General features: G+C 43.4%; 1 protein-coding gene across 3 annotated transcripts in view; it reads right to left on the bottom strand.

The window, feature by feature from the left end:
- Window positions 1-567: 567 nt before the first annotated feature.
- fam49al (family with sequence similarity 49 member A, like) overlaps window positions 568-10,636 on the bottom strand; it is a gene marked incomplete in the record, with an annotated part of 44,330 nt that continues 34,261 nt past the window's right edge. For all 3 annotated transcript variants that reach the window (XM_014021108.1, XM_014021106.1, XM_014021107.1), the window contains 9 exon segments: window positions 568-1,741; window positions 1,835-1,905; window positions 4,258-4,384; window positions 4,954-5,033; window positions 5,191-5,307; window positions 5,500-5,577; window positions 5,695-5,831; window positions 10,116-10,221; window positions 10,555-10,636. In XM_014021108.1, coding sequence (XP_013876562.1) covers window positions 1,678-1,741; window positions 1,835-1,905; window positions 4,258-4,384; window positions 4,954-5,033; window positions 5,191-5,307; window positions 5,500-5,577; window positions 5,695-5,831; window positions 10,116-10,221; window positions 10,555-10,636 — 862 coding nt within the window.

Here is a 10,636-nt window from a genome sequence, read left to right as displayed (position 1 = left end):
CCCTCCCAAAAAAATAAAAATAAAAATTAATAAAAATAAAACGGACCCACGACATCAGCAGCTGAATTTAATAAATGACAAGTTTATTGTTGCACAAAATATACAAAATAACAAGCAAATGGAGAGCCCCCCCACAACCTCCCCCACCCCCCACCGTCACTCCTGGTTCATTCGCCTCAATGAAGCTGAATTTCTGAAAACCTATGACTACGGCAAGTCTGATGGTCCAAGCCAAAACGCATGGGAACTCTGAGAGACAAACACATACCAAAATTCAGCGTCACCGAACAGTTAAAAATGAATAAAAACACCTTATTTACACATTTCTGTCAGAACTTTTACAACATGCCATCTATGCATTTCTACAGAATATGTTTGTGCACATATCCCTGTATAGAAAATATATTATAAATTAAATTAGACTAAGGTCTATAGACATCCAAAGTACAGCACTTTTTTTAAGCTCTTCTTTTTTTAAGTTTTGGGGATTTTTTTTCCCGACTTTTTAAACGACGTCCTCAGTTTCATACTAAAAGAAAGAATTCTAGCTGGATGCAGGTGTTGATGTTTTGTTTGTTTTTGTTTCCTCAAGCGGACCACGTGGACCAGAGAAGCCTCGCATATTTACACCGGAGCCCTCAGATCTGTCTCCAAAAGGCCTGCGCGTTTTAAATCTGTCCGACTCGTCTGTCACGTCTTTTTTTATGAAAAGATGATCAGTGATGGCATCACAGCACCGCACAACTCAGCTGTGGCCTTAGTTGATGATGTCATAAGAGTGTAAACCAATCAGCTTTGGCACTGGGTTAAGAAGTGTGCTGTAGTTTCCCCACACGACGATGCTCTAATTTGGGCTTTTCCTTTTATCTGATAGGGATTTCAAAATAAAACGAGTTAGGCCCTTTGAGAAAACAAACATTTTGTCTCAGTCAGATGGAATCTAAGAAGCCCGCGGCGAGATATCTGAACCACGTTAGCACCATGAAAAAAGTAAAGTCAGAAAATTTACTTAAAGATGCGCTGAAACGTCAGAGCACAATGCATCATAGGTAGATCTTGTGCGAAGAGGCGGGGTAAGAAAACAAATCCAGTTGGATGAGTGGGACGGGTGTAAACGGAGGATCGTGACCCCCCCAGCAGCTGCACTGATGCAGAAAAGAAAAGTGACACAGGAGGAAGCAAATCTCCGGAGTGACTCCATCACATTGCTTCATGACTCAGCAGGGCGTGGCCATCAGTGCAACTGATGGGGCGGGGCTGAGGTTTTGGGATAAAACTCCAGGAAAGTAAGAGATTTTTTTTCTTGTTTTTCAAAGTGTGTGCAAAAATACTCGTCAGTCTACAGCTGGAACACTTTTTTTTTCATATATTTTGGTTTTGACCTTTTCAATATAGCTTCCTCTTTAATCCTACCTACTGTTAATCTGCGGCTTGTGTTTCACATCTTTTAATATATATTTATATCTTCGATTCTGGCTTTTCTTTTTCTTACTTTACAAAATGAGAGACAGAATGATGGACAGCTGATAATATATAGAATTAAATTCCTCTTCTTGTCGTCGGCAGGTGGCTCGCCAGCCTGCAGGTGATTTTCTTCGCTCTTTGTAAACAAACAGGGTTATATTTAATTTTTTTCCAGCCACCGATGTCTGTTTCTTCTTCATGCCCCGCCTCCTTTCACTGCAGGAGAGCCCTGATTTGTTTGGAGGTGCTGTCATCGTTTAAATGTCGTGTTGTATACCTGAAGGGGGGTGAAGCAGAGGAATTAAAACATCGCAGGTTATTTTATCATTTGTTTTTGTTCAGCATCTCTGTGTGTTTGTTTTATACCCACCTCAGTGCATTCAGAAGGCCCTCCACGCTGTTGGACGGTTGCTCTTTCAGCACTTTGATGCAGCCCTTCATCTGCAGAACATTAGAGGACGACAGGAAAAGGTCAGCAAGCTCAGATCAGCTGATAGATTTTAAAGGGACATGGATCTCTGCTGGAATTTTGGCATTTTTTATATTTATCGCCTGCTGCCGAAAACCAACTTTGTCTGTTAGCAAAATATCTCATAAATCACTGACTGGATTTTGATTAAACTTTCCTCTAATAATCAATAGATGCACCTCTACAGCTGATTAACTTTTGGAGTGAACCTGATTCAAGATGGCTGCCACAGCTAAGCAACCTTACCAAAAACAACAGTGGCTATAACTCAGTCAGTTTTACAGATACTAAACTAAAACTGGGTGTGATAGTAGCTGAGAGTCACCCCAACACACACTTTGAGCACTAAATGTTGTGCAACATATTTTCCTTAGACTTTGCCATTAGTTGTTGGTTAACCCTGTATGTCTGTTAGCAAAATATCTAATAAATCACCAAAAAAATCTTAATGAGACTCTCCTAAAATAATCATTGGATGCATGACTACAACTGATTAACTTTTACAGTTGACCCAATGTAAACTGGCTGCCACAGTGAATTAACTTTAGCAAACACAAAAATGGTAATAAATCCTTCGGTTTTACAAATATTGAGTTAAAGTTTGATGTTGTAGTAGCTGAGTCATCCACGACATAGACTACCAAAATGACTCATCCTTTCTCAACATGTGTTTGTTTTAATTTCTGGCAGAATAGGTGATGACACGCTGTATTTAAATTTATTCTAGCATTATGATTTTATTTTAGACACTAGTTTGAATTCAAGACTTTTTATCAGCAGGAGTGTTGAGTCAAACATCTGAAAAATCTCACTGCTGCAGGGAAAATATGTCTGAGTAAATGTCCTGATTGTTTCATTGACTTTTTAAAAAACTTGTCCGTTTTAAATATTTCAATGCAAAGCTAGCGCTAATGTTTGTCATTGAACTAAATGTCTGTAAGCATGGGTTTGCATTGTCTTGAAGGGATAGCTCAGATCTTTTAAAGTTGTCCTGTCAAAGATAAACTATTTATAGAAATTAAAGGCATTCAAAGTGATTTATACAAAATATAAAACCTCTCAGAGGCAGATTTTATAGATTCTTGTGAGTAGCTTGCTATGGAGCCCACAAGGGGACATGGGGGGGATTTTTTTTCTGTTGTGTTCCCACACAATGCTATTGCGTTACCTCACAATACTGTTGCATTACCTCACAATATATTTGCGTTACCTCGCAATACTTTTGCGATACCTCGCAAATGGTTTTTTATATGAACTGAAATAAATCAGACTTTTATTTTGAAATATCCGGTTACCAAAACAGGATGTGCCGCCACAAGTTTGTGAAATTGGCATTGATGTTGAGTGGCTGCACTGTGTTAAAGGGGCAATATTATGTGTTTCTCAGCTGTACTGTACATTTAAATACTATACCATAATAAATTATCTATGTCACCATTGGCTGTTATTAAAATGCTGTTTTTATGTTTAAATAGAAAATAAACTTATCTTCTCATCACTTCCTCTTCTAAACGCCTTGAAATTGGCCTGTGTCTCTTGAACCACCTTCCGCTTATGTCCCATCCCGTTCGTTGCGGGGGAGTGGGGGGGTTCGTGCGCGGGGGTGGGGTTCGCGCGTGCGCTCTGATGCAGTTTACTTGGCATCTGAAAATGCATTTCCTCAAAGGTATTTTGAATCTGAAAAGAGCTTCACTGAGTGAGCAGTAGTGTTGAGAGCTGCAGACAGTTTAAGTTTCACTTTCAGTTTGCTCTGTTACTGCCTGCAGGAGTCATGGACGGGGTGTTTGGGGTGGGAAGTGGGGAGTTGTGCTCAGTGCTGAGGAAGTTCGGCTTAAAGACACGTCCAGGGGGCGTTTCTGGTCCCCACCTGTTGTTTTGCTCCTCAGCATGGCTGCCTAAAAACACTGCAGGATTTCTCAAACACGCATGAATGAGTCAAAGCAAGGCTTTGGTCATGTTTTTTTATGAGATTATAACATTATAACATGATATAAAACTCAAAAAAGTTGATTTTACATGATATTGCCCATTTAAAATATCGGCATATGACATACTTCCATGCGTGGCTGTGTTATATATTCATTCTGAAGCTGAATTAAAGTAGCAGGCTAACTCACTAATGGTGAACATGTAAAAACCGGCAGGCGGCACAACAGTTATAAACAACTTTTGCAAGGGAACGCAAAAGGTATTGCGAGGTAACGCAATACTATTACATGGGAACACAAAAGAAAAAAATCTCAAATGTCCCATCGCGGGCTCCGTAGGTTTTAGCTGAGTTGAATTTCACCATTTAAAAAAAAAATCACATATGTTGGACTCACATCGATTTTGGAGGTTTTGGCAAAAGCTCCGACAGGATGAACGTGGTCGTAGAGGATGATGACACCCACCATCACCCTCATGCAGAACAGCATGGTGTCTGTGTTGGTGAACCGGCAGCGGTACTCCCTGAGACAGAGCCCAGCGTTCGGTGCAAAGAAGAGAAAACAGTGTGATCAGAGGTTACGGTGAGCAAGTGACAGAACCAATACAAACAATAACAACACAATTTTTTTTGCAACAATTCAGATAAAACGGTGAAAGAGTTTGTTGAAATTTGGAGAAGCAGCTGAAAGTGAGTTGTTCCCTAAAGAAGCAGAACACTGACTAAAAGCTAAGAAATGAATCAAAATGCTTGCTGAAATCTACATGTAGCTCAAAGTTAGCTAAAAGCTAAAAGTAGAAAAAGGCTTTTTAACAAGACTCTGCACCAACATAAAGCTAAAGTTTCAAAAGTCTAGCTGACAGATGAAAGTAACAAAAAGCTAACTAAAAGCTAAATGTAGCCATACACTAGCTGAAAGTCTCAAAAGACTGGTTAAAAATGAAAAAAAAAAAAAGTTGATCTTATCTCCTAAAACAAAAGGACAAAGTAATAAAACCATGAAAAAAAGGGGAAGGAAATGCGAGAAAAGCCTTTTTCTTTGTCCGTGAAAGACCCGGGTGGAACATGGAGACGGGAAACGTCCAGTACTCACGGAGTCTCCAGCATGACACGACACACGCAGGCCATGGTGCTCAGGCAGTATGTGGTGTCCTCTATGGGCAGCGTTTTATTCTGGAGAAACACAAATTGTGAGACCATTTTAATATGTAAACCTTGATGGGTTGAAACGTTCTCTCACTAGGTGGAGACAAAACACCTCGGTGCAGCCGTTCCCCTAAAGAAGCAGCCTGTCTCCTACATTTGAGCTAAAACTGAAACCAAACTGTACCTCTGAAACAAACTTGGTGGTGGCGTTACTCAGAGTTTTCAGCATCGGTGTGGCTTCGGCGTAGAATAGAGACATCCGATTGGCCATCTCGTTGTTGACCTCGTTCTCTGCGTCCAGCTGCAGAGGTCAGCAGAAGATGACTTAGACCAGGAAGACCACACTGCTGCGGCCTGATTTATTCAAACGTCAACAGAAACGCTGACTGTGGATCTTTGTGTTGATAGAAAGACAGCAGCTCTCACTTTGGACACAATTGACTTTTAACAGTTTCTCCAGAAATGTACACTCTGGAATGAGGGTTGATCTCACCTGCTGATTGTTCAGCCTGTTCCTGCTTATAGTCCTCCTGTAGTAACTGAAGTCATTCTGAATGGCTGGATTTGTCATCTGAACATTCAGAGAAAAAGGAGAGTCATGGCTTAACAAGGCTGATCAATAATTCAATGGATTTCCCGTACGGTAAAGGTCAGCGTCTGCGGGTGGCGCAGAAGGGATTCCTGTCACCTTCAGTTCGTCGAAGCTGAGGGTAAAATGAAGGATCTCGGCGAACTGCTTGGCCAGGGCCTGCTCTCGCTCCAGGTGCTGCATGGGGGCGTAGGGCGGGCTCGTCAGCGCCTCCAGCAGGCTGCGCAGTGCGTTCTCTGCAAGGAGATCCACACTTCGGATATTAAATGACCAGACAGCGCTAGAGTCTGTGTCTGCTAAAGTTCATCTCCTGGAGTCCCTTTCATGTGCCTCACTTTAAACAAAACTGCTTTACAAGTTGGGCCTTTTGTTCTCTCAGTCCTGGTCCTCTTTTCTTTGGCACACCTGATTTAAATGAATGAGTGATCGGTAGTCTTCACACCCTAAAGACTTACTTATCAATAGGGCAACAACAAAAACATGCAGTATAGGGGTCCATGAGGACTAGGAGAACCACTGCTCTAGATCCGTGGTTTTTCAGCAGGTCTTCAGATTCTTCAGAAGCTTGTTAATCACTCATTCTTACAAATCAGGTGTGTCAAAGCAGAAACATCTGAAACATGCAGGAACTTGTTTCTCGAAGATCCAAGTAGGGGTCTCTGCAAAGCATAGGGGCCTTTTCTTGTTGTGTGGGCGGAGTTTGTCCTAGCCATGATTGGCAGAGATCCAGATGTGGGCGGAGTTTGTCCTAAACATTAATGGTGGAGTTGGTGTGTGGTCGGAGTTTGTCCTAACCATGTTTTTTAGAGTTTGGATAATAGATGGAGGTTGGATGTGAGCGGAACTTGTCAAAACCATGGATTGATTGAATTAACTGATCTTGTGGAGCAACTTAAAAGAATATGTAAGGGTAATAATAAAATTATTATGAACATGTAAATATCATTTATTGACTTCAAATTTCTTGTGACTAGCACCTTCCTGTCTCGAGTTATGACTAGTATTAAGTCATATTCATAAATAGCGGTCTTTTCACAGGCTAAGGCTGTTTTGACTGAGCTGAATAGTTACACATCCCTCTACATGTACTGCGTTTAAATTTTGTGAAGCTGGCACCTTCCTGTCTCGAGTTATGACTAAAATAAATATTTGGCTGTTTTGACCAAGCTAATCCCAGCTGCCCCCAGCTTCTTCAAATCTGACACAAAATAATCAGCCCAACCAATCAGGTCTTGAACAAACTCCTCCCACAAAAACTCTTACTTAGCGACTGCAGAGACTCCCTTCCTGATGGACCAGGGTTGGGAACCACTTCTCTAAATAATTACAACCCTTCAACAATACTGTCTCCCTCTCCTGACTCTCACCTGCTCACGATAAATGACAGTGTCATCTGCAAACAATGTGATAAGATAAGATAAGATAAGATAAAACTTGACTGATCCCACAGTGGGTAAATTTGCACATTACAGCAGCTCAAAACAGGAGAGGGTGAGATAGAATAAAGATAAGTAAAAGAAAAACAAAAAACACTGTACTCGTGATATATAACAATGTACATATACCTAGTACAGTAAATAAATGAATGTATATGAAGGTGTATATTAGTGATGGCAGTGTACGTGAATTGTCCAAGTGACTGATAACATCATGATGTGTTTATACAGTCTAACTGCAGTTGGAATAAATGACCTACGGAAACGTTCCGTCCTGCAGCGAGGATGTTTAAGTCTCTGACTGAAGGAGCTGCTCAGCCCCCCCACGGTTTCATGCAGAGGGTGGTGGAGGTTGTCCATGATGGCTGTCAGCTTTGCCAACATCCTCCTCTCACCCACCACAACCACAGGCTCCAGAGGACATCCCAGCACAGAGCTTGACCTCCGTACCAATTTGTCCATCCTGTTCCTGTCCCTTTCAGTACATCCAGCACCCCAGCAGACCACTCCATAGAAAAGGGCAGATGCTACCACCGTGTCATGGAATGTCTTTAACAGAGTCCTGCAGACACCAAAGGACCTCAGTTTCCTCAGTAGGTGGAGTCGACTCTGGCTCTTCTTATACAGGACGTCTGTGTTTGTTGTCCAGTCCAGCTTGTTGTTGAGGTGAACACCCAGGTACTTGTAAGAGTCCACTGTCTCAATGTCTTCTCCCTGGATGTTCACCGGTGCTGTAGGGGGTGACTTCCTCCTCAGGTCTATGACCATCTCCTTCGTCTTTCTTCCATTAACTTGGAGAGCGTTGGTCTCACACCAGCCAACAAAGTCACTGATGACCCCCCTGTATTCCTCATCATTCCCATCTGATATGCATCCAATGATGGCCGTATCATCCGAGAACTTCTGAAGGTGGCAGTGGTCCGAGTTGTACCTGAAGTCTGACGTGTACAGACTGAACAGAAAGGGTGAGATGACTGTGCCCTGTGGTGCCCCCGTGCTGCAGACTACCACTTCAGACATACAGTCACGGAGCCTCACATACTGTGGTCTGTTGGTGAGGTAGTCGAAGGTCCATGCTGTCAGCTGCYTGTCCACTCCGGCTCCCTCCAGCTTCCCTCTCAGCAGAGCAGGCTGGATAGTGTTGAAAGCAYTGGAGAAGTCAAAGAACATGACCCTCACAGTGTTTCCTGCTTGCTCTAGGTGAGAGAGACATCGGCGCTGCAGGTAGATGAGAGCGTCCTCCACCCTGATGCCAGGCTGGTAGGCGAACTGCAGGGAGTCCAGTGCTGGGCTCACTACAGGACGAAGATGGTGCAGGATGAGCCTCTCCATGGTCTTCATCAGATGAGAAGTCAGAGCCATAGGTCAGTAGTGGTTGGGCTCTCTGGGATGTGTGATCTTTGGCACTGGAACCACGCAGGAAGTCTTCCACAGATCAGGGACCCTCTCCAGACTCAGGCTCAAGTTGAAGATATGCAGGACCACCTGATAGAGCTGGTCTACGAGGACCTAATTTTATCAGTCAACCTGAAACTAAAGGACCCAGATAATGGTTCTGCTGCATCCACAAGCATTAACCGCATCTTTAACTTCAACAACGCTCACTGATGACCCGAGTATTCCTGTGGCAGTAGTGTCTGTTATATATCCTCTGTACCACACATGGCATTGAACCAAGCTTTTGTGCTGCCTGTAACCAGTCAGACAGGCTGTGTTGTAGAGATGCCTCAGCAGTAAAGCCTCCTGCAGCTCCGTCCCTTCCTCTGCATTAAAAATGCATGAGGGCCTTCTATAAATATAGCAGTCAAGTGTTTAATCTAAAGGGCCGGTGCAGAAACTCTAATCTCCCTCCTGCTGTTAGTGTGGAGCACATGGTTCCTGCCCTGTGTGCCGACTCCTGACACTTTGAAGTGGCAGATTAGGTGAAGAAATATTGCGGTTGTTTACTGTAAATGGGGACCTATCAACTCTTCACTGCCACCTTTTACCAAATGACTGTAGCAAAGGTGGGCCGTGCTGCAGAGAGGAGGAATGTTTTCCATTTTTACCTTCATTGTTTGATTTGTTTCTCTCCACCCCTGTGAGCTGTTTCTGCCGTCGATTATTAACAAGCCCACACTTTTTCCTCTAGCGAGCCGAGAACACGGTGTCCCTGAAATGGAGGTATCGCTGGAAGAGCAGAGGCGGAGGCTGAACTCCGTTTCACTCTCTGTGTGAGAACTGGACAGCCACGTGCCGCTGTTTCCGTAGCAACGGCTGCCTAGCTGCTGGGTCAGGATGCTGCGGAGAGGCTTGAGAGGACACAGGTGGCGCGCGAGGCGTTGATGCAGGGGCGGTTCTAGGGGCGGGGCCACAGGGGCACTGGCCCCATCTGAAATCTGATTGCCACCCTGAAGTGTCCCTGTCCTGTCACTCATCTGTCCTTTGCCCAAGAGTGGCTGCAGTTCCACTTACAAACAGAAGTGGCGCTAATGAGTCAAATAGGAAAGTCCAGCATGAAGCAAGCTTACACAAGTCTGTTTCAATTTGAACAATCCTGCAGAAAAAAGTATTTTAACTGACAACAACGGCTGGATTTTCTCACGTACTTTTGAGAGTATTTTATTTATGTACAGTAAAAATGTGTGTAAAATTGATAAGGAGAATTTACTGTTCAAGCTTTTACAAGTGTCTGAACACGTGTGGCTGATTAAATTTACACACCTTACAAGAACTGGGGATTTGTGTGCAAGCATGTTGAACACATACTTGACCCCTCTAAGAAAACTGTGGCCCCTTGATGGCCCCTTGATGGCCCCTTACACTGAAAAATCCTAGATCTGCCACTGTGTGGATGTGAGTTTAAGAATGCATGTTGGACCGTGTTCATCACAGAGCTCTAAATGTTGGATCACACTGGGCTGTGACCGGTGGGGACACAAAATTGTAAGAAATATCCACATCTGTGGGCTGTTTCCAATCTGCTCCGCCCCCTTTTCTAATCTAACTCTTTCCCCCAACAAATGTTTTTTTTTTAAAACAGCGGATTTTATTTTCCATTGTTTTGTCTCAGCCCCTGTCTGCAGCTTTGACTTCAGCGCTCACCCAGTCGTAGGGAGAACTCGTAGAACCTCTTCAGCTTGGCCACCAGGGGGCAGACTGCGTTCCAGGCCTTCTCCTGAAGAGCCAGGTCACCTGGGTTCTGGATGGCCTGCAGGAAAGTGACAGAGGCAGATGTTACTTAAACATTTTTTTAAAAAGTTTCCCTCGTCATCTCTCATCGTCAATGTCATGTTTTAAATCAGTTAAACTTTCTTTTTTTTTTTCATTTTTCTGCCTGTCAGGTTGTTTCCTAGTGAAACTGATGATTCAAATCTTTAAATCAAACAGGATACAGATGGAAACTAATGGAGACAGAAGGGGAAACAATCCTGCTTTAAATACAGGGAAAAGAAAAGAAAAAAACATGAAATAAGAGTAAAAAGTGATTTTCACTTCCTCACTCTAAAACTCTCTATACATAAAACCCCTTCTTGGTGCTCACTTCTCGTATGTCCTGCCCAGCGCCGTTATAGGACTGCAGCTCTGCCAGGATCCCGTGGGCCTCCTCCAGCACGGCGCTGACC

Source organism: Austrofundulus limnaeus, unplaced genomic scaffold (assembly GCF_001266775.1).
Source record: "Austrofundulus limnaeus strain Quisiro unplaced genomic scaffold, Austrofundulus_limnaeus-1.0 Scaffold278, whole genome shotgun sequence".
Taxonomy (NCBI): Eukaryota; Metazoa; Chordata; class Actinopteri; order Cyprinodontiformes; family Rivulidae; genus Austrofundulus; species Austrofundulus limnaeus.
Note: the sequence above shows the minus strand (reverse complement) of the source record. Positions and strands in the feature narration are given on the sequence as shown.